Source organism: Equus asinus, chromosome 21 (assembly GCF_041296235.1).
Source record: "Equus asinus isolate D_3611 breed Donkey chromosome 21, EquAss-T2T_v2, whole genome shotgun sequence".
In the NCBI taxonomy this organism is placed as follows: Eukaryota; Metazoa; Chordata; class Mammalia; order Perissodactyla; family Equidae; genus Equus; species Equus asinus.
Genome location: NC_091810.1, coordinates 93,571,563 through 93,594,430, shown reverse-complemented (window position 1 = coordinate 93,594,430; position 22,868 = coordinate 93,571,563). Strand labels below are relative to the sequence as shown.

The following is a 22,868-nucleotide window of genomic DNA, read 5'->3' as shown; positions in this document are numbered from 1 at the left end:
CAGGGGAGGAGGAGTCAAGGACAGCCCCAGGGTTTTGGGCATCGACCACGGGTGGCAGAGCAGTTTCGGGAGGGAATGGGGGGAGAGGAAATGCTACTTTTCAGCCTATGAGAATGTGAGTATAGATGAAGAGACAATATGCTCAGTGGTGAATCTACGCCTTATATTCTCACTGAAATGTTCTGCTTAGAAAAAGAGTGAGGACACGGGGGGGTCCGATGGGGGTCTTGAGGAGAAAGGAAAAGTCTACCACAGCCTTGAGACCGTCCCTCGCGTCCTGCTTGACAAACCCAGGGACGGTTTCTCGGGCTCTGGCTAATTGAAGTCTGACAGCATGAATATGTAACGGGGAGGTTACATAACGGAGTGGGCAGCGAGTGGCCATGGCTGAAAGTCAAGGCCTTGTGAGCAGCTGTGCGGGAAGCCCTGAGGTGACTGGAAACAGATCAGTCTGGACAAGAGCCCAGAGCAAACGGAAGACGGTAAAGGCCTTGGCAAAGGGAGGGTGCAACAACCAGCCATCTTCAAAGTGTCAAGGTCCAAGGTGTGGTCATGTCCTGTAAGTGACAGAGTTGTGACAGAACAGTGTATGGCACGACAGAGTGGGGCGGACTAGAGAGGAGGTCACTGCGACAGGTCAGTGACCCATGAGATCAAGAGGTCTAATGGCTCCTCGCCAGGAACTGTGGAATCACCAAGAACGATGGTGAGGCCGAGAGATTACATAGGATGGGCCAGACACACAGACACAGAGAGGACATGGGGAAGGTGCTAGCACTGGGGAAATCACTGGACAGTGGAAAAGAAAAATGTGTATTAGAGAAACATACTTCCAGCTGAGAAAAGATCTGTTGCAAAGTTTCTTTAAACCGTGATACTGAAACTGCCACCTCCAGGTTTCGTGGTATTGCATGTGCGTCAAGGCTAGTTAATTCCTAACTGACCAAGAAGAGAGAAAAGGATGTCTTACAGTTTGTCTTAAAACTAAATTCTGAAGACAATTTTGAGTTCCACTACTTTTTAAACCTAATTACCTTGGTATTTTCGGTTTCTGGGTCACTGGTTATCAAGACCTGGTATGTATATCAAATATATAGTAAATATAACCAGATATGTTAACACTTAACTAATTTAGGTGAAACTCGCACTTACATATGGAAAATCCCAGAAAGATCTGGAGCTGGAAGGGAGGATTCTGCTTGTATTCCATGGGCTTACTATTCCACTGTGGATCAAGTTAAGGTAAACTTTAAATCATTTGTGTTTTGTGAAAAGTCCCAAAATAGACACACAATTGAAGGAAGATGAGGTTAGAGATTTCCTGTGGTCCAATTCTATGTTAAAATCCCAGGAAAGTAAGCTGATCTACAATTCACTTTTGTTTCACTTTTTTGTTTTGTTTAAAGATACAGTTATAACTATATCAACTCTGTGACTGCTGATTATGGGAAACACAGAATTAAATCTTAACCAATACAGTATTTTATTTCCCTTTTGATGTGAAAAGACATTACACTCAAAGAATTGAGGTACCTGATTTCAGAGCTCTCTTATTACGTGATAATAAAATGATGATCTCAGCAGTCACAGCACAGCTAAAGCTGCTGTTTGATTAAATATTTCAAAGCCAGCAAAGCACTCAACAACTACAAATCAGCATGTGTACCAAGATTCTTTCGTGGAATTAAATCTCCAGTCTAAATCTCCCTCCTGAGTTCCAGACCTGTCTATACACCTGCCTACTGAACCTCTCCACCAGCATGCTGCACAGGCAGGGGAAGCCCAGCACCTCTAAAATGGACACTGAGATCCTCCTCCATCTCTATCTGTATTTCCTATGGTAACACAGCACCACAAGTACCCATCTACTCAGCTGTTCAAGCTAGAACCCTGGATATGAAGAATCTTCTTCCCCCTGGCAGTTCACCCACCTGCACAGAGCTCAGTCCGTTCCCTCTCTCCATCTCCACAGGTCAGGTCCTTGCCATTTGCCTTCACTACTGCAATGGCCCCTCCAAGCCTTCCTCCCCTCGACCACCAGGATCGTTGGTTTAAAATGCAAATACGGTTACCTGTGACCCACCAGACAATCTAAAATTCCTGAGCATGATACAGCTCAAAGGCCCTTCAAGACCTAATCCGCCATTCCCCATGCCCAGCTAAACCAAACTCCTCGCAGATTTCAGTCAATTGTGGCCTTCCTCCTCTGTGCCCATTAGTACTTCGCATACCTCCATGGCAAGTGGTTCATTTCCTCTATTCCTCTATTTTCCCTCCTACACTGAGTTCCTGGAGGGCAAGGGCTTTGTTTGATTCATCTCTGGATCTTTAGCGACTGGCATGGTGCTTGGCTTATGGAACAGGCAAGCCAGCACTGTTCATTTGGGGGTTCTTTTAAATTGCTGCTCATTAGCTGAGCCAATATTCGGCCTCTGCACACATTTCTGTTACTTCAGCATCACCCACAGGACCTACCTACTACTCACCATTGTTCCAATTCAACTACTTCCAGTGGAAAGTTACTGACTTGACAGCACCACACGGGGCAATGTCTACTACCTACACCAGTCCCTCTAAAATTCCTGAGGTCGTGGGTGATAAGGTCCTGGGTCTCTGAAATCCTGACCTATGTTACAAGGCTGACTGAAGTTTTTGCTTGTTTTCAGGATCTCTATAGTGGATTAATTGGCCCACTGATTGTTTGTCGGAAACATTACATCCAAGTATTCAATCCCATAAAGAAACCGGAATTTTCCCTCCTGTTTTTTGTTTTTGATGAGAATGAATCTTGGTACTTAGATGACAACATCAAAACATACTCTGATCACCCTGAGAAAGTAAAGAAAGATGACGAGGAATTCATAGAAAGCAACAAAATGCATGGTATGATACATTATTCTAAAACGTATTTTTTCCCTTTTCTTCTTTCAAATACAACTACTCTGGAGACTATTCTTATGTTTCATTTCATAGTAAACCACTTTTCTGCCTCACTTTGTGAGGCAGAATTCTGTTCAAAGCAAAAAGGGCACTATATTCAAAATCACCTCTCCCAAACCCAACATCTCATTCCCTTTTACATAAATCCACAATTAGGACTAAGGCTTTTGGTGCTAAGTGACGAGAAAAGCAATGTGGCCTTAAAGTATCCATTTCCCTCATCTGTAGTGAAATAAGTTCTATTCCCTTAGAAAGATCCCATTCATTAACCTAATAATCAGCTTTTTTGGTGAAATAGCTGTTGGTTTAAAATATCCTGGAAGGTAATAAAGGATCATGTGCTTTCCCCAGCTATTAATGGAAGAATGTTCGGGAACCTACAAGGCCTCACAATGCACGTGGGAGATGAAGTCAATTGGTATCTGATGGGAATGGGCAACGAAATAGACTTGCACTCGGTACACTTCCACGGCCACAGCTTCCAGTACAAGGTAAGAGCCACCCACGGTCGTTACATTTGCTCTCTTTGAAAATGTTTTAATACAAATGAAGAAAATATTTCCTCACAGAGACTTAAGTTTCAAGAGACAACTGAATTATTTTCAGAGTGTGGCACACAGCAATTTCAGTTGCCATTACCAACTTGTGTTACACCTTGCACTCTTCCCTGGATTAACAGTTTTTACTAGACTTTCATGGAGTTCTGCTCATACGTTCCTGGGCAAGGCATTTGAATGGAACTGTTAGCAGAGAGGGTAGGAATGTTCCCATAATGATAGATCAAAGGTGTCTTCTAACCTTTGCCTGTTCTAAGTTCTGGGTCTTAAATGGCCTGAAGGGAACATGATCGTCCGTTTGGTGTCAAGCAACCGGCAGGTCCTCAGTCTCCATGCTGCTTCTACTTCCCACCCAGGGCTCATTTCACCAGGAGTCAACAGCCCTTTTGGAAATGCTTTTTTCTTACCTTTGAGTTAATGTAGCAAATTCAGAAGCTACCAGAAAGCACACTGCAGAAAAGGCCATTTTACTATCTGCTTTGGTTTACATAGATGTTATATATTCTTATGGGCCTTTCAACACCCCTGCAGAAACACCCCCCACGTACTCTGTCCAGTCGAGACTCTACCCGAACTGCCTCGGGTTCTGGCTCCTCCGTTGGCCTCCTCTTCTGCTCCCTTCGTTATCCTCCTTGTCCCAAAGTTTCACAAACTAATCTAGGATAGGTTCAGCAAAACCGCGATTAGGGGTGAAATGGGGCCACAGTTGAGTCCCCTGTGTGACTCAAGTGCTCTGATAAAAAGGCAACAGGTGGTCCTGATTGAGGAAGTCGCTCGCCCACACCTTTCCTTCACACCCGCTTCATGGCCAAGGGGTTAGCAGGAATACAAGAAGCACATATCTCACTGTTTGTATTAAATACAGAAATATGCAGGGTTTCATTTTTTTTTTAACAGATTTATCCATTTTTCTAAAATCCCTGAGCTGGCCAGTGAAAGATTATTTGAATGAATTCTCACTTGCAATAAACATGATATAACATTTGTCATTTTTCTAATTAAGCTCAAGGGCGCTTATAGTTCTGACGTCTTTGACATTTTCCCTGGGACATACCAAACCCTGGAAATGTTTCCAGCAACACCTGGAATCTGGTTACTCCACTGCCATGTGACCGACCACATTCATGCTGGAATGGAAACTACTTACACCGTCCTACCAAACGCAGGTGAATATCCCATTAGTAAGTCTAGTCACACATCACAGATATAATTAAGATGCACCGCTTTGCCTGAATACTTCCCCAATATGAAGCATTTGTGAATTTGCTGCCCTGATTTCTTCCTTCTCTGCCTGCACACAGGAATTTTCTTACTGCTAAATGGTGTGGGATACTGCTTTTCTTCTGACAGCTGGTACCGATAACAGCACCAATAGCCTCTAAGCGAATACAAATTGACACCCGCTTGACGCAGTGTAATTTTTTCCAAAACTGATATAAGGGAGTAGTCGTCTTTACAAAGAAACCAACCATGACTTACAAAAGACATATCTAGAATTTAATTTCTTTCTTAATAGAAAACATTAACTTCTTTTCTAGGGAGTACCTGGTACACATAAAGGACTTCCCACCCCTATCCCCCAAATAATCACTATAATAGTCAACCTGGCAGAACAGTGTCTGTCTGTGCTTCTCAGGAGAGGGAAGGCATTACTGATTACTGTTCGTCAAAGACTGTCTCAGTCTGTTCGGGCTGCTACGATAAGACATAAGATACCAGACCGGGTAGCTTATAAACAACAGATGTATTTTCACAGTTCTGGAGGCTGTCAGGCTGGGGTCAGGGTGCCGGCACGGTCGGGTGAGAGCCCTTTTGAGGTTGCAGACTTATTATTGTACCTGAGCACGGTGGAAAGGACAGGCCGGCCCTCTGGGGCCTCTTTATAAGGGCGTTCCCATTCATGAGGGCTCCACTCTCACGATCTAATCACTTCCCAAAGGCCCCAGCACCTAATACTATCACCTTGGGCGTTAGGTTATCAATACATGAACTTTGGGGGGACACAAACATTCAAGTCCATAGCAAAAATCTAGGAAAAAAACAGAATCTAAATTCCCTGCTCCCCCCACCCCAGCAACAACACTCCCTCCCCAGGTAGGCACATGCACACACACACACAATAAAAACACAGGAAAACAGACAGCCCTTTTATGGATAAGCACTAAGGAACCATGTTGTATAGAGAGTGAAATTCCTGCTCTGTGGGTGCAGGCTGTGGTGTTTCCTGGGTCTGCTGAGTTCAGAATAGCTGGAATTGGTAATGGCAAATCTAACAGGCAGAAACGATGTAGAGAAAACAATTCCTTGTGTTTTCTCCCCAAAACTGGCATAAAAGGGGACAAAATAAACAGAAGAAAATACAGAAGTAAATATTATTTCAAAAATTAAAAATCCTGAAAGGTCAACCATTAGTGCAAAAGAAAAATTTTAATTTCTGCTTCTAGGTCTTAAACCAATACCTCATAGCCTGAACAACGACTTCCATTAAAACCCTTAATTACAAAAGGCAGTACTGAGGGCACCAGCACAGCAAGGATCGAACGGGCAGAGACCACCGGGTTTAACACCGTTCCTGCTGAACAAGATGAAGTGTCAAAGATGAGAAAGAAAACTTTGAGTCACGCAGAGAACATTAGCACACACGTAAACCACACGAAAGGATGGTCCTGCTCAGAGAACAACCAAGAGTGAGGGAACACAGAGGCAGACATTCTGGAAATTCATGTGTGCAAATGCCTGACGTGTAGGGGACACTGCCACAGGCTGATCCTACACACAGACACTGACAGGTCCCTCCTGGATCATCAGCCTGGAAGGAGAAGAGGGAGAGGACCGCTTAGTCCAAAAAGGGGACACTTTCTTAAGAGCCCCAGAGAAAAGTGTAGAACAAATAGCAGACGTGAAGGGAAAACACACATTAGAACAGAGATTGAAGAGAAATTTAGCTTTTACAAAGAGAAAAAGTATCGTGTGGGATTGAAAGAAGCAGTAATGAACACAAAGGATGGTTTGAACTGTACACAGAAAAATGGGGAGCCATGTTTATCAGTCTGAATTATCTTTTTAAAAAAGCAGATAAAGCTTTGGGCAAGCCGACATTAATTCCGAATCTTAGGAAAATGTCTGCCTACCATGACACAGCAAGAGAGCACATGAGGTTAGAGAAACCTCTCAACATCACGCAGCAGGAGACAATTTCCTCTGCAAAGAAAAAAAGTCATTAGAAAAGAATGTGGACGTCCTGTCCTACTTAATGTAATGCTTCATTTCCTCTACCAGCGGAAGCATAATAAAGAGCTCCTAGGACAAATATAAAATGTCCTTTTTTTAGACTGGGACATTTCTACAACAGTCAGATAACCCCTAGAGCAGTCTGTAGGAAAACAGCTTGCTGAGCTTTAAGTTCCTAATAGGCAGGGACTGTACATTCTGTATTTCTAGTAAGTACCCAAACCCAGTACAATACTCTGTTGGTAAATATCTAACCACATATTAATTGAATCAAAAGGAATTTTTTAAATGTTTTGGACATAACAGCAGACTTACAGAAAAGTTGCAAGAGCAATACAAAAAATTCCCGTATCCCCTTCACCCAGATTCCCCAAATGCGAGCATTCTGCACGGCCACACGTGCTTACTCCTGCTCTCTCCCTCTCCACACGCTATGGTAAATATAGATACCCACATTTCTTAAAAAGGATATTTTCATATGTAAACACAATGCACCTATCAAAATCAGGAAATTAAAAGTGATTCAATACTACCAACCCTTTTCAAATTTCACCAATTATTCTAATCATGTTCTGCATAGCAGACAAAGGACCCGCTCACACGTTGTGTTCGGCTGGCACACCTTCAGTCTCCCCTGGTCTGGAACAGTTCCTCGGTCTTTTTTTGTCTTTCACAACTTTGACATTTTTAGAGAATACAGGGCAGTCATTTTGTAAAATGTCCTTCAATTTGGGTTGGTCTAATGTTTCCTCATGATTAGATTCAGGTTATGCATTTTTTGGCAAGACTCTCACAGAAATGATACTGTGGTTTTCTCAGTCCACATGTGAAGACACAAGACGTGGATTTGTTCCCTCAGTGGTTAACTTTGAGCATTTGATTAAGGAGGTGTCCGCCAGGTTTCTCCACTGTAACGTTACGATTTTTCCCTTTTTAATTAATAAAGATCTTGTGGGGAGGAAAGTAATTTTTCTTTAAATAAAGCAGTACTGAAATGAGAGATCTGTTTTTAAACATATAAAAAGCAGAAAAGTATAAATGAATCAAGAATAATTAAAATAACTAACATTTAAAAAATCAGAATACATTTAAAGCATCACATACTAATTTTTTAACCATATGATTTATACTATTTTTAGTAATGGTCTTAAAATTTCTCTTTCTGTAGAGACCAAGTCTGGCCGAAAGAAATAAATTGGTGATAAGTGGAACAAAAAGAAAAAACAATGATTCATAACAGTGTGTGTGAAAGTGAATAGAACGTTGACTTTGGAATGGCTAGAAGCATTAAAACAAGACTGAAAACACACACTTCTGTGCATTTGTGGGGGGAACTGTGTTACCTTGTTTCATATGAAAAGGTCAGCAGACTGTATAATCAACTCACATGGGCCACTCATGTCACCACCACCAGGGCTTTACAAAACTGTACTCCGAAAAGAAAACAGAAAAATCCATGACCAGAGTTGTCCTGGACGGTCCTCAAAGGATCGCTAGCAGGAGTCATTGAAGTGTTTCCCAACCACTGGATTCCCATCGCTCCCTCTAACATGCTGCTGACATCATTCCTAATGAACCAATGGACTAGGGGCACAGATGTAGAGGAAGTAAAATTAAAAATTAAATTAAATTAAAATTAAAAATAAAAATAACAAAATAGATAAAATGAATAAAATTAAAAATAAGTTTTAAAAATATAATAATAAAATAAAAAGATGCCAATCTGAGTTTTGTGAACCCTTGAAGAGATGGTCAAAAGTATGTTAATCTGTACCTGGAGAAAGGCAGAGCTGACAAACAATTCTACAGATTAAATCCTGGTAAAGATGAACAGTGCCATCAGGAGAAAAGTTTCAAAATACAGCTGTGGCAGACGCCGGGTGAGTAGCACTTCTGCCCAGCCTTAACTAAGGCAAAGCACACTATCAGTGCGCTGAACTCGGACTTGAAATAGTTTAATAAGAGGTTAAAAAAGAAGACACAGCTGTGGACACACGATATATGCCTTTATTTTCACATATGCTGTAGTTAGGAGAGCAAGAGTAGATACACATCAACCAGAGATGGAAACAAGGCTCTGGCTGAAGAACACGCATTCAACAGATCGTGTGAACAGCCAGACAGGAAGAAAGTTAGCTCTGTAAAGGTCTACTTCATTTGTTTCAGAGAGAAACATGGCATGAGTTTTAAAAGTAACAAGGAAATAAAGTCTGAACTACTTTACCATGGGAAAACATTAAAGTCTTTCTCAAAGCAAATTATTTCTTTTCAAAAGTGACCCCACAGAGAAATCTGGAAAAATCAAGATTAAATTCTGGACCACTTGGGGTGATATTCTTTCAAGCATAATTACAAAATGTTTCTTGGATGAAAAAGATTGTCACGTCTCCAAAAACCGTGAATTGATGTTCCCTGGAATAAAAGTCAGACTCTCTCTTTAAAAATATATGCCTTCTTTGAGGAAATTATGTCTTGTAGCTTTTTTATATACCGGACAATTAAATGGATTTGGGTCATAAATTAAGAAACTAATAATACCATTAAATGGTAAGGTAAGCAGCTGGAAAGCATTTGCAATATATGTCCATATTCAATATGAAAATCCTTTATTTATATTTTCACCTGGCATTCAGTTTTTTCAAATTCAGTCTCATAGCCACTGTAGTGTTTTTCAAATGATCCCTTCAAGTCAATGATTTCTTTTGGCTGCAGTAAAGAAGATACGGCAAGAAAAACGCTGCGGTGCCATCTTCCGGGAGGACGTTCACAAAATCCCTCAGTTCTAGTTCCACGGCAACAACAGACAGTGTCTCTGTTAGCAGGAGAGAATATCTGAGTCAGAACTCAAAGTCTGTCTTTCATTCGATCTTCTTATCAAACTCAATCAATTAGCTAGTTCAGGTAACAAAATGTTATAAATACAGAAGAAAAAAAAATTAGTCTCCTAAATCCATAGACTACTTTATGGTTTTAACAACTTCTTACTAATTCTTTCTAGAAGGCTTCGAAGTTTATTTTACATCAGTTCCTCGTAATTTGGATTTACTATTTCATTGCTGGATTATTACATTATTTTTCAATATATTTCTATTATCCTCTAAAGAAAAATACAATCATTAGAATACTGGTTTTAGCATTAGGACTATACTGCAGCTCATTTATAAAGACTGTTTCCTAGGACAGGAAATGTCCTTGCTGAGAATTTCATGTTATTAATAGACACAAACCTGTTTTCGTAACTATTACCTTTTTTTCCCATACTGCAAAATAATGTGCTCTAGCGTATGTCTTCAATATTAAGGAACTTAGTGAACATTTTTGTAAAGATAACTATGAAATTTTATGATTCTATTACTTCTTGACATGTACATGCTGCCCTCTGCTGGAAAGAGAGGGGGTGACACATAAGAACAATGTTCCCAAGAAACCTACTTCAGCACCATTCCCTGTGTGATCTGGGACACCCACCACTTACTCCATTTGCAGTGATGCAAATAGAAAATTTCCTGCTCAGGTGTGTGTGCATCCATCCAAAGTCATCTGTCCAATATCCAGGAACCGAAATCATCCTTTACAGAAAGGAATGACGTGCCCTTGGTGCTAAAAAGTTAATGAATGGAGCAGCAGTGGAACATGGGAAAGATGCCCAGCTCTGGAATCAGGCAGACTTGGGCAGCAACTGGACTTGCCTACCTACACTCTGGGTGACTGTAACAAAGTTGCAATCTCCTGAGTCCCAGTTTCCTCACCTATGATGTTGTGGTGCCATCTGCTAGCTTCCAGAGTCCTTTGAGAATTAAATTAAAATGAAATGATGCACATCTGACATATAATAGAAACTTAATAAACAGTAACTCCTAGCTGGTTTGAAAACTCACATGAAAAACAGGAATTATCAATGCTTTTCTATCAAATCAGTTTATTTAGCCTAAATGTGGAACCTGTGAGTAGTTTCCTAGATAAAAAAAACTCAGTCAGGGGCCAGTGTAGCGAGGTTACAGAGCCAACAGAAATCCTGCCGCTGCCCACTTCTCTTCTGCCAACCAGGGAAGGGCGAAGACAGGTCACAACTCCAAGAACAAGGTCAATATCTTAAATCTCTACAGTACTTTAAATCCTCCTGCATGTCTAGGAAATGTGTCAAATGTTGAAAATAGTTATATCTGGCTGGTGAGATTTTAAATGACTTTTTAAGCTGTATTTTTGTGATTTATCATACTACGAGAAGTTATAGGAATCAGCAGAGTTCATTATGACAAAAACAGTAACAATTATTTCCTGGAAACAAGTCAACCACTGACCCCAGTTCCAACGGCTCTGCATTAGTGCAATGACTCTCAACCAGTACAATTTTGCAAGCCCAGGGGATGTCTGTAAAGTCTGGAGACTTTCGTTTGTCGTAACTAGGGCAGTACTGCTGGTATGTGGTGGGTAGAGGCGAGGGATGCTGCTAAACATCCTGAAATGCACAGGGGACACCTACACACACAGTCTAAATTACCCAGTCTAAAATGTCACTAGTGCCAAGGTTGAGAAACAGTGCATTAGAGAGACAAGAAACCCAAGATCCGAAGCATACAAGTCCCTGACTCCATCTCCAGCCTTATCATCTTGCAATTTGGTCTCACACTTTATTCTAGAGTCAACTCTGAACTTCTTATTAGTCCCAGGATATTTAAAAATTGGTAAGCAGCAGACCCAGAACTCAGTTCCGATTCTCCAGACTCCAATCGTGGTCTGTTCTCGGTGCATTACGGCTGCCGACAGGAAGACCCCCTTGAAAATGGACATGAAGTTGTTCAGGTGTCTCCCCTTCAAATCAATAAACAGTTACGGAACGTGCTTCCTATGGACAGGCATATTGCCGGTGAGGAGGGTGCAAGAAGAAAAATGAATAAAACTCTACTCCAGCCCTCGAGGTTTTACAGTCTAGCAACGGCAATCACACACAGCACAGTCCCAGGAGCCACACACACACACATACCCACATGTGTGCACACACACAGATTGTGAAGATACAGAAAAATGGGACATTTGGAGGAATGATTATGGGTAAGTTAGGGGCAGACAGTTTGCGCGTGTGGATCAGAAAAGGATGAAGAAAGAGGCTTTTGACTAAGATAATGATGTTAGTGAGGTGTGAAGATGGCGGACCTCTGTCCTGCAAAGTGATCCACCAACACAAATCATCAGTACAGAGAGGGCAGGGCACTCAAACCCAACATGTGCACCTTCTGAAAACCAATCACCCAGGGAGGCAAGGTGGGCAGGACAAGGTAGCATGAAATCACCTCCTTGCCTTCCCAACCACAAACACACAATTTGACTTAAATGGGCAGCTTCAGAAAAACACCCTCTAATGGCCACTGGCTCTGTCTAACTCTTGAAAAATCAATGACCTCAACTGGAAAATACAGTTCCAATGCTGTCAATCTAATATTTTATGCACACTGAAATCAATACAACCATACCCTTTGTCATCAGACCAACAATTAACTAGTAACGTTAACACACAGAAGTAGAGAAACTGATAACCATCTATCAAAGTTTATAAATGACTATGAATTATGAAAATTCAAATAACTACCTATGCTGTAAAAATACTACATAATTTAGAGACATTTAACTTTTAAATCCTTAAGAACCTTGTCATTCCTAATACTTGCTTATAATTAACAAAAATAATCTTAATTTCCTACATGAAGTAAATTAAGCACCAAGATCATTAATAAAATATGTAATTCCCTTAATGTCTATTCGAATTTTTAAAATACCGAGGTTCTGAGTTTCTATGACTATGATAATTTCTTAAGTGTTTGAAAAGGTTAAACTAAAAAGCACCAGCTCTGTAGATGGAAGAGATACACGAACACCAGATGTGGAGGGTAGGGGAGCAGATGAATCTGAAAACAAGCTCTCCAGATGATTCACTAAGGCGCCCTTCACCTCAGGTGAGAATGACATGAAAAAACTAGAAAAAGCAAGGCTTCAGATAATTATGGAAACTAAAACTAAGACTCTTAATTTCTAATCAAGCAAAAAAAGGTCATTTTACCTTTTAAGGACGACAGGTAAAGTTGATTTTTCTCTCCACCACATTTTATTCTCTGACAAAGTTCAGGCAGTAGTTTTTTCCACCACAAAGTCTATCTTAGAAAAAAATGAATAAATTTTTAGTTTGATGCATTTTACTTTCAGATTTCCAATAAGACTAAGAAGATTGTGCAGAGGGCAAAACACATCATTTTGGCTAAGGCGCCAAACTTTGTTATAAGAGAAGTTACGTCAGCAGCCAGTCTTCTGCTTACACTGTAACATGTCAGGTTTATAACTTGAAAACCTAATAATATGTCTATAGCACGTATGTACATGGCTATTTTCCTGGAGAAACATAGACATGTCCTACTATCATCTCGAAGTGGGGTGGGGCGGGGAGGAGGATGGACGGACGGATAGAAGGAAGCAAGGAAGGAAGGAAGGAAAAAGTCCTAAAGGCTAAAACTCTTCTAATTTGTAAAGTAGAGACCATATAGCCCAGAAAATATTTTCCCATAATTCATTACATTTTCCAAATCTTCAGGTTAGGCCTACTTCACCTCCAAAGAAGAGATTTTTAAAGAAGATAACCATACGTTTTAATAGCCTCTAACAGTACTCAAAACACCTAACACATTAAACATAAGTGCCCACTGGACCTGCACAGCCCTGGAAGGTTGGTCTGGCATAATTTGTCCCCATTTTGCAGATAAGGCAACAAGATTATCAAATCTGATTATCACTGAGCAAGCCTAGAAAACATAATCTGAATAGCATACCCGGTTGTCTTCTTTCAGCTCGTGATTAGCATATGGAATGACAGCCTCCGGGCATCTCTCTAACAGCGTGTCTATGCACTGCTCATACTCTTTCAAACGCGTACGACACAGAACATGGACACTGAGGCCAGACAAAGTGTCTTCCGAGAGCGGCTCCAAGAATGGGACAATGGAAGCTATGTCAAATGAAGGACCACACATAAGAGACTATGAACAGAAAAGTGAAATGTTATGGAAGGAGGCATCAAAAAACTAAGCACAACATATAGAACACAATTTTTTAAAAAGACTAAATCTCACTTGCCAAAAAAAAAAAGACAGGAAAAGAAGAATGCAATCTTAAAGCACATGCATATGACACTTATTTTATAAGTCCAAGTGGACTCGACTACTAAATAATCTTAAAACGACCTCTAGTTTAAAGAATAAAAATTGGTTTAATTTAGAAACAATCATTTTTAAAATAACATGATTTTATTTGCTTTGGAAAGACTGCAAATTAAAACTAATGGGGATGCCTTAGGACGCCATTCTAAGGAAATAATCAACATTGTGGTCAAAGATTTATGTCCAATGATATTCACCACAAGAGTATTTGTAATATTAAAAAAACAGAAGTAACCTAAATATTAAAAAGAATGGATGAGCAAATAAATCATGGTACATTCGTATCATGGAATATTATACAGCCATCAAAACTGTTTTCAAAGGCTTATTTTGAAATTAATGACAAAATGCTCATGATAAAATGATCAGTAAAAAAATCTCAGTACAAAATTATATTCAGATCATGATCCGTTTTGCAAAATCTCCATAGACACATGTACATGTAGAAATGCCTTTGGAAGAGCACTGAAATTTGAAACAGAGGTCAGCTCACTGGATGGGAGGACAAAGCTCACTTTTTGTTTTCTTTTCCACACTTTCTTGTATTTTTCAAATTTTCTATAAGAAGCATGTACTACATGTGCAACCCAAAATAAACTTTAACATTGAAGAAAACTACAGCAACTGTGAAGACCCTAATAATTTGTACCAATACTATTTGCTGCAAGCTGAATGACACAGAGCAGGTACTATTTCAGTATTCAGAACTTTACCAATATTTCACTTCTAAGCATTTAAATAACTACTACTTTTGATTCTACCACCAAAATAATCTCTGCTTTCCGTTTCCTCTGGATAAAGATGAGAGGGTGACATCCTGATTTTCTTCTTCCTGTATCCCTTTTCCTACAGCGTCTTCTCAGACTCACAGGAGGATATGGAATGTGAACTACCCATTTTCAGTCAGCGTGATTATTTTACTCCAAGCATCTACCAAGGAGTGGCTAGGAGAATAAGGTTGGTCCCTTTCCTTCCTGCAGGTTTAATAATCACCTTCATCTGAATAATTTCCTGACAACAAACAGCAAACATGAGATCAGGTGATCACCTGCCGCTCAGAGGCTCTCCCCACATGAAAGAAAACACAGATTATTTCTGTATTCGACTCTTGATTAATCGGGATAAAGGGCAGGGCAGGAAGGAGCAAGACCTGGGAACCCAAACCATGATTAAAACGAAGCCAGCCAAAGTGCAAAATGGATGACCCATAACTTTCACTTGGTTTTCCTCATATCATTAAGAAGTTTAAAAATAAGAAACAGCTATATCGCTGGATAAAAAAATAGTCCAAAGGTTACTAGTACTCTTTAAAACACTCTTCATGTTGTCTGCTTCTTAGCACAGCATTTCTTTCAGTACTGGAAACAGATTCCTCTCCACCCCAAACGCATGCACTATTGGTTCCCTTCTCTGATCTGGATCCCTCACCCTCAGCCCACTCTGCAGGCCTGGAATCCAGAGATTCCTCTGACCTCTCTACCTACCCGATCACACCTGCTGCTCCAAGGAGAGCTGGTTGGCAAGGTGGGGGAGGGGACCAGGACTATTGTGGCAAAGGGCACCACACCTACTAGTTCCCATGTCACTCCAAATAGAGACTTTTTTTTTTTAAGATTTTTTTTTTTCCCCTTTTTCTCCCCAAAGCCCCCTGGTACATAGTTGTATATTCTTCGTTGTGGGTCCTTCTAGTTGTGGCATGTGGGACGCTGCCTCAGCGTGGTTTGATGAGCAGTGCCATGTCCGTGCCCAGGATTCAAACCAACGAAACACTGGGCTGCCTGCAGTGGAGCGCCGAACTTAACCACTTAACCACTCGGCCACGGGGCCAGCTCCCAAATAGAGACTTTTTGATGTGTGGATGATTTATAGATTGTTGTTAGGTTTTGCACAAATACACTATTCCAGAGATTGAGGACAAGAGACAGAGACTCCTCTCAAATCTGTGGGGTGCGGGGAGAGCACTCATACAATTTTGAGAAAGCTCTCCAGGTGATTCTGAACCTCCCCATTCCTCTAGGTGCAAACAAGTGAGATCTTTTTGTTTCTTGATGTTTACTTTCTTCTTAATGACTAAGACTAATCAACCCACAAATAATCTAGAAAGCAGCAGAATTAGGAAAAGGACTCAGAAAAGTTTAGGCCAACTACATTTCTATCCTTTAACACAAAGATTCTCAGAAAGAATGGACCCTTTTTAAATACTTTAAAGCAGCTTTTAAAAAATCACTGAATTACTCTTTTTCTTTCTTTTTTGTTTTTTTGAGGAAGATCAGCCCTGAGCTAACATCTGCCAATCCTCCTCTTATTGCTGAGGAAGACTGGCCCTGAGCTAACATCCGTGTCCATCTTCCTCTGCTTTATATGTGGGACTCCTACCACAGATGGCTTGCCAAGCGGTGCCATGTCTGCACCTGGGATCCGAACCAGCCAACCCCAGGCCGCTGAAGCAGAACGTGCACACTTAACCACTGTGCCACTGGGCCGGCCCCTGAATTACTCTTTTTCAAGCTGTGATTACAAACATGCTTTGAAGCTTTATCAGGAGAGATCTGGTAGCACTTACTACAGTCAGGATTTTAGATATGTCATTAGCAGACGCGTCCCGGGAGGGCGAGGCCCTTGCTGCCCCGTCCGACTGTACGGCACGCCCACAGCACACGCTCGCGGAGCGTCCGTGCGATGACCAAACTGTGGTTAGGCCCTCAAAGGCCTCTGTAAGGGCACCAGAGATAAGAACCAGGAAGAATCTTCTTTTGCAATTTTTTAAGAATGCCTGGAGACAAGACAGGCTGTCTGAGGCTGAGTCTAAGTACAGTGGTCTCCTGAGCATCCCTCCCTGACCGCACCCCAGTCTGACTCGCTGGCGTCTATCAGCAATGCCATGCTTCCTCCAGTGCCCCGGGCGAACCAGGGTGGCAAACCCTAAAGCCCCAAGAGGCCAGATGATGGAAGGGCAGGAAGGTGGCTGGGCATGAGGAAAACGGACATCAGTCACTCACTGTCTGGACCAGGAAGGCACGGAGATGACAAGTGTGGCCGGCAGGACAGCATGAGCACTGCCTGAGGAGGGGGCCACCAGCTGGCTCCAACTGTCAGGTCTCAGAGGTAGTGAGGGCCCAGGATGACCAGTTCTGCTGGATTTTCCAAAGAATCGTAACTGAGAATTCTCAATTTGAAATCTCAGTTTTTATATGTTGGCATCATATTGGGCAAAGCAAACAAAACAGACGTGGGGTTGTACTCAATGGTCCTTGGGCCACTGGACTACATGAAATAAGCTCACACCCACGTCTAGCGCAGCCTGAGCCCCCAAGTCAAATGTGCGCTTCATTTCCCACTTCCGGTCAAACACTGTCTGCTCAGAATTCTTTTTTTTATTTGCCTTTCTCTTTTAATCCCCTCCCTACTCCAACTCTCAAAAAAGTACCCAGAAATTAAACACAAGCAAGCTCAAGAGCCCAGTGAAGCCAGCCCCCGAGCAGCAGGCTCCCTCCCACAGGGGCCAAAGTCTGGGCGCTGGGTCTCCACGCAGAGCCTGCAGTAGAAGCGGGCGCAGAATAAGGCGGTTCCAGAGGCTGGCAGTAACTGGGCCTGGAGGGGCCTTCTGCCATGGGGCACCCCGAACAAGGCCAGGCAGCATAAGAAGTGGTGTTGGTTGGCTCATAGGCATTGGGAACTGGGCACCATGAGCTCCATGGGAGGCCAAGCCTAGGCCCTGGCACCCAGGAGAAAGCCGCCCCTGGCCTGGCCACCCGTAGATGGTCATGTGCCTGACGAACACGCTCATGGTCAGATCCTTGTAGAATGATCTACATTGTCTGATCACACTACTTACTTTTAAAAAAATTCTTTTCAGGAGCCAGATAACTGGCTGCTTTGACCTATTTCCTATAAGACAGACGGCAGTGGTTGGCTTGGGCTGGAGGCCTAAAACATGTGAGTGAACACGAAAAAAAATCACATCAATAAAAACACTGCCAAACACTTGCCATACTTCCATTTCACAAAATGTTTTCAAGCACATCCTGAAAATGAGGCAAGACGGTCATGGGACTCGGTGACACTCACTCATCTACCAGCCACAAAATCAGCCTTCCCGGAGCCTCCAGCCCTCCTGCTGGCAGCTCCAGGCAGAGCAGGAACTCCCTCCCGAGCTCCTGAATACGCCTGACGACGGACGGTCCCCACAAACTACACACTCCAGATTAACAGGACACGTGAGGTCTTATCCAATTTAAATCTTATACTATAATATGCACATTCATAAGAAAAAGAGGCATTTTTATTTACCTGTAATTTTGAAAGGTCTTCTGTATAATTTTTATCAGCTAAGGAATCAGATGATAGTAAGATATTAACCCATGGATAGATTAAGCCATAATGACCACAGGCATTTATCTAAAACGTAAAAGAAATTTATTGTCAACAAAATACAACAAAACAAGACTCTCTTCACCCATCCCGCAAAGACAAGCCATCGCTCACCATCTGCCACGTCACAGAGGCAGGAACACACTCTCCCGGGAGTGGAAGGGAAGTCTTTCAGAACACATTCCCCTGGGCAAAGTTTCCGCCTTGCTGCTTCTCACTGAATAAATCTGCACTAAATATTTCCCTATATTTTAAATTTTAAAATATTCCTAAGAGGCACTTTCTAGCAAAAAGAGCAATACTGCTTTTAAGCTATATATTATACTGAAAAAAAGTTAACAGTAATGGTGGAAGTAATTTTTATTTCTTCTACTTTTCTTGGTAGGAAAAGCTCTTCCATAAATTCTCCGGGCAAGTCCCAGAAAGTCTCTTTATTCAAGAAGTTGGTGCCTCTTCCAGCGACCCCACATGAGCCATGGTGTCCACGGAGGCCCAGGGGCCGGGAGCGGGTGGCGAGCAGGAAGGGGAAGAGCAGAGCAGTCAGGCTGCCGCGAGGGCGGCAGAGCAGCTGTGTGTGCAGCTGTCAGGAAATGGGGCCCAGGAAGGAAGTCTCCCCCACAAGCCTTCGCAGTTCCTCTCCCATCAGGGAGGTCTCTTCCCTCATGTCCTGCCTGGGGATCATGCCCTGAGGGAGCACAGACACGTTCTGGGGAAGGCCCCGCCCCACTGCCTTGCTACTGAGGCAGCAAGTAAACAATACAGGAGCAGGAGGGGAATTCTTTACATCATAAAATTATTGAAAATGTGGTCAACTTCACTCATGGACAAGTTTGTTTGTTTTTGGGGGGCGGGTTTTTGGTGAGGAAGACGGGCTGTGAGCTAACATCTGTTGTCAATCTTCCTCTGCTAGCTTGAGGAAGATTCCTCCTGAGCTAACATCTGTGCCAACCTTCCTCTATTTTTTATATGTGGGATGCCACCACAGCAGGGCTTCATGAGTGGTGTGTAGGTCTGTGCCCAGGATCCGAACCCATGAACCCTGGGCCGCCAAAGTGGAGCATGCAAACTTAAGCACTATACCACCAGGCCAGCCCCAAGGACAAGTTTTAAGTGTATTTTTAACTCCTGCTTTAAAAAAGATATCTGGTAATATAAATTAGGTTTGATTCTAAGCCATTAAAAGAAGGTAGGGGCTGGCCTGGTGGCACAGCAGTTAAGTGCAAACATTCCACTTTGGTGGCCCAGGGTTTGCTGGTTCGGATCCCAGGTGCAGACATGGCACCGCCTGGCAAGCCATGCTGTGGTAGGTGTTCCACACATAAAGTAGAGGAAGATGGGCACGGATGTTAGCTCAGGGCCAGTCTTCCTCAGCAAAAAGAGAAGGATTGGCGGCAGATGTCAGTTCAGGGCTAATCTTACTCAAAAAAAAGAAAAGAAGAAGGTACATTATTGTAAAGTGTAACATACAAGTTTAATATATTTTTCCATTATCTTACCAGATCCTTTGATGTTCGCAATGGTATGGTGTCAGGGGGCTGCCTTGTAGATAATCTCCAGATGTACTGTGATGTGAGCTTGAAGAAGAGTTCCTGAAGTACCACATCTGGGAGACACGCTACTAGCTGAGCTTCCCAAAAGTCTACCAAGAGCTGAGGAATCTTATCTTCATCCTTACCACAGAGCACCTTGAGAACAGTGAAACAAGCGCCGTGTCCCACATAAATACAGCATTGGGCGAGTTACAGCTGGTCTGAATACACTCCATCATGTGGGCCACGCATTTAATAATTTATCACTACTATCAGTGTCATAGCAAAGCAAATTTAGACATTTTAACAGGAAACAGATTCTAGGTTGCATGGAAGGAATTTTTATAGATCCATTCTTTTAACCTGTACTTTTAATAAATTGGTTATGTGTAAGTCTGTTTTTTCAATAAAAAATGAAAACTCTCTTCTCTTATTCTGCTCCCTGCCTCCCAGCAATTTTATCAGGCCATTCAGAAAATCACATTTTCAAAGTGACAAACCTTAAAGAAGGAATCTGCTTCTTCAATTCCAATTTTGTTGTTCTTCTGTAAGCCCAGGACTGAAGCCACAAGCAATGCAGGCTGAGTGTCCTTCAAGTGTGCTGCAAGCTCAGCTGGAACAATCTGTCCTTTCCTCTGTTGGATCAACAGCCGAGGCTCCAGAATGAAGCCACTTACCAACTTCATCTTCAGAGAAAAAAGACATTTAGGAACAAAATGTACATTGCATTCATCTTGGAAATATAAGCCAGTGCATTCCAGATTCGTGGTTAAACTGTAATAGTTTAATCTCAATTTTTTCTGTAACTACAAAGACTAGTTCTCCCTCTAAGAAGGACATGATTGTTAGCTATCCTTATAAAAGTTATTAATATTTAATTAAGCATTGAGATGTCCTATTTTTGTAGAGAGCTTTATATTTAGATCTACTCGATTTAAAAATAATATACTTTAAGTTTTTTCAAAATTGTGGAAAGAAAATTCATCTTTCTAGAATCCTATTCTTCAAAGCAGAGGCCACTTCAGTGTTGACTTGTTTTCCTCGTCATGACAAAAATGTGTCATTTATACAGTGATAAAGGACTTCTCTTCTTGCTTTAGAAACTAAAGTCAAGGGCCGGCCCCATGGCCGAGTGGTTAAGTTCGCACGCTCCACTTTGGAGGCCCAGGGTTTCGCCAGTTCGGATCCTGGGTGCAGACATGGCACCACTCATCAAGCCGTGCTGAGGTGGCATTCCGCGTGCCACAACTAAAGGGACCCACAACTAAAAATACACAACTATGTACCGGGGGGCTTTGGGGAGAAAAAGAAAAAATAAAATCTTTAAAAAAAAAAGAAACTAACGTCATACTGTGGGCATTTGACCACAGTCAGGCAACGAAAGGATGACATGGGAGTGCAGGGTGTCAAGCCAGACTGCCGGCTTCAAATCCCGGTTCTGCTGCTCACAGCTGTGTGACCCTGGACGAGCTAACCTCTCTTTTTCTTAGTTCCCTCTCCTGTATGACAGGTATAGTCACAGCATCGACCTCATAGCATTGCTCCAAGAATTAAATAAGATAACACATACAAGGGACTCAGAACAGACCTGGGATGGAATAAGTACTCACTTAAGGTCCCTTCCTCATTTCTTCCCCTAAGGATTTACATCTTTGCTCACGTCGCTAAATGGCCTCTCTTCAAAGGGAACGCTCCCTTTGCGTTGACACACCATTCACATGCCCAACCCTCCATAAAGCCATTTGTGATTTCCCAAGCGCAGCTATTTCTGCAACTACTGGTGAGGCTCACAGTTAATACCCCACGTGCTGTACTTGAACACAGATCACTCTGTTGTTTTCAGTGGACACAGCATATCCCTCATGCCAGATCAGGCTGTGGACTCGGGGCACAGCCTGTACGTTCTTCAGTACCAGGCTCTGTACTCTGACCACACATGGCACTAAGTTAAGAGGGCTTTGGAGACCCACTGCTACCATTCACCATTCTTATTGCTTTTGATTTGCCGGATGCAAAGCCCAGGCACTCTCACTTGGGCCAGCTCCTTTCTAATATTAAGTCTGTCTTCCTTTACCACTATGGGAAAACGAGCTGGACAGAAGCCAGTAGAAAGCCACACACCTCAGGACTGCCACGTCCCGTTTCAGCCTGCTGTTAACACCAGGCCGGGCTCCGTACCTCTGAATGGATTTCCATTTCATTTCTGTACGTGTCCAGGTCCCCCATTCTCAGAGCCATTGCTGCCTTGGTCAACGTCACTAAGATGGATGAAGACCCAGAAGTGTCCAGTTTCCTGAGATAGCTCACGGCGGTTAAAGGATTAATATTCTTCAGAGAAGGACTACAGAGAATGTGGGGCAGCTGCTTCGGCTCAGCCACATGAAACATGTGAACCACTTTTGCTGCCAACTCCTTCGGTGAGCAGGAACAAGAAAGAAAAGGTCAGTCAGCAAGAGAAAGCAACAAAATCAGCCCAAAAAGATACAAAGCCAAGAGATAAACATTCCACCTAAGATAAAATTATGGTATTAGGTTTTGATGAAAAAAGACAGAGTTGATGGTGATAACATAAACACCCGAGATAACTTGAAGTGATCCCTGTGCTGAGTTATAATGAAGAAAAAGCAACGAAAAATATACCAAGTTGTGGCCAGCATTTCTAATTTTAACAAGAGTTCAGAAGAATACAATAAATATTGGATTAAATTACACTCAGAAGTTCATTATATAAATTTACAGCTTAGTACAAAATCCATTTGAGGTAATTTACACAAGAAAATTTAATTTCTCTCAAAACCTTAAAACATTTGGTGTCACAATATCCAACTTTGCATATTTGCATTCAACTCTTTTTAAAAATACATGCAGGGCTAAAAATAATCTTTAATAATGTCTAAGGCCTCTGGGCCAAGATTTCATAAGTGCAAGCCGTGGCCACGTGGAGGGTGGGGTGACTAGGGCTGGGGTGAGGCCTGCAGACAAGAAGAGGAAGGCGAGACCCATGCTCTGTGTCGTCCTTCCAAAGGCATGCATGCCAC

The 22,868-nt window shown here is 42.2% G+C and overlaps 2 protein-coding genes across 8 annotated transcripts in view; one reads left to right on the top strand and one right to left on the bottom strand.

The window, feature by feature from the left end:
* Positions 1-19,989, top strand: part of CP (ceruloplasmin) — a 59,775-nt gene extending 39,786 nt beyond the window's left edge. The window contains exons 15-20 of one of the 2 annotated variants that reach the window (XM_044755317.2): positions 1,136-1,242; positions 2,667-2,883; positions 3,292-3,431; positions 4,501-4,663; positions 14,783-14,887; positions 19,801-19,989. In XM_044755317.2, the coding sequence (XP_044611252.2) occupies positions 1,136-1,242; positions 2,667-2,883; positions 3,292-3,431; positions 4,501-4,663; positions 14,783-14,886 (731 nt within the window). In that variant the 3' untranslated portion in view covers position 14,887; positions 19,801-19,989. Of the gene's footprint in view, positions 1-1,135; positions 1,243-2,666; positions 2,884-3,291; positions 3,432-4,500; positions 4,664-7,896; positions 8,038-14,782; positions 14,888-19,800 lie in introns of those variants that run through there. The other variant, XM_070493629.1, reaches the window with a different exon arrangement.
* HPS3 (HPS3 biogenesis of lysosomal organelles complex 2 subunit 1) overlaps positions 8,714-22,868 on the bottom strand; it is a 38,642-nt gene continuing 24,487 nt past the window's right edge. Inside the window, exons 11-17 of one of the 6 annotated variants that reach the window (XR_011496669.1) lie at positions 22,009-22,242; positions 20,331-20,516; positions 19,798-19,986; positions 18,221-18,328; positions 13,544-13,750; positions 12,784-12,878; positions 8,714-9,540 (exon numbers count right to left, since the gene is read on the bottom strand). Coding sequence is in view for 2 of the 6 variants with exons in the window: in XM_070493632.1 (XP_070349733.1) it covers positions 9,413-9,540; positions 12,784-12,874; positions 13,544-13,750; positions 18,221-18,328; positions 19,798-19,986; positions 20,331-20,516; positions 22,009-22,242 (1,143 nt within the window). In the remaining 4 variants the exon portion in view is untranslated. The remainder of the gene's footprint in view (positions 9,541-12,783; positions 12,879-13,543; positions 13,751-18,220; positions 18,329-19,797; positions 19,987-20,330; positions 20,517-22,008; positions 22,243-22,868) is intronic. The other 5 variants (XR_011496671.1, XR_011496670.1, XM_070493632.1 and 2 more) reach the window with 5 other exon arrangements.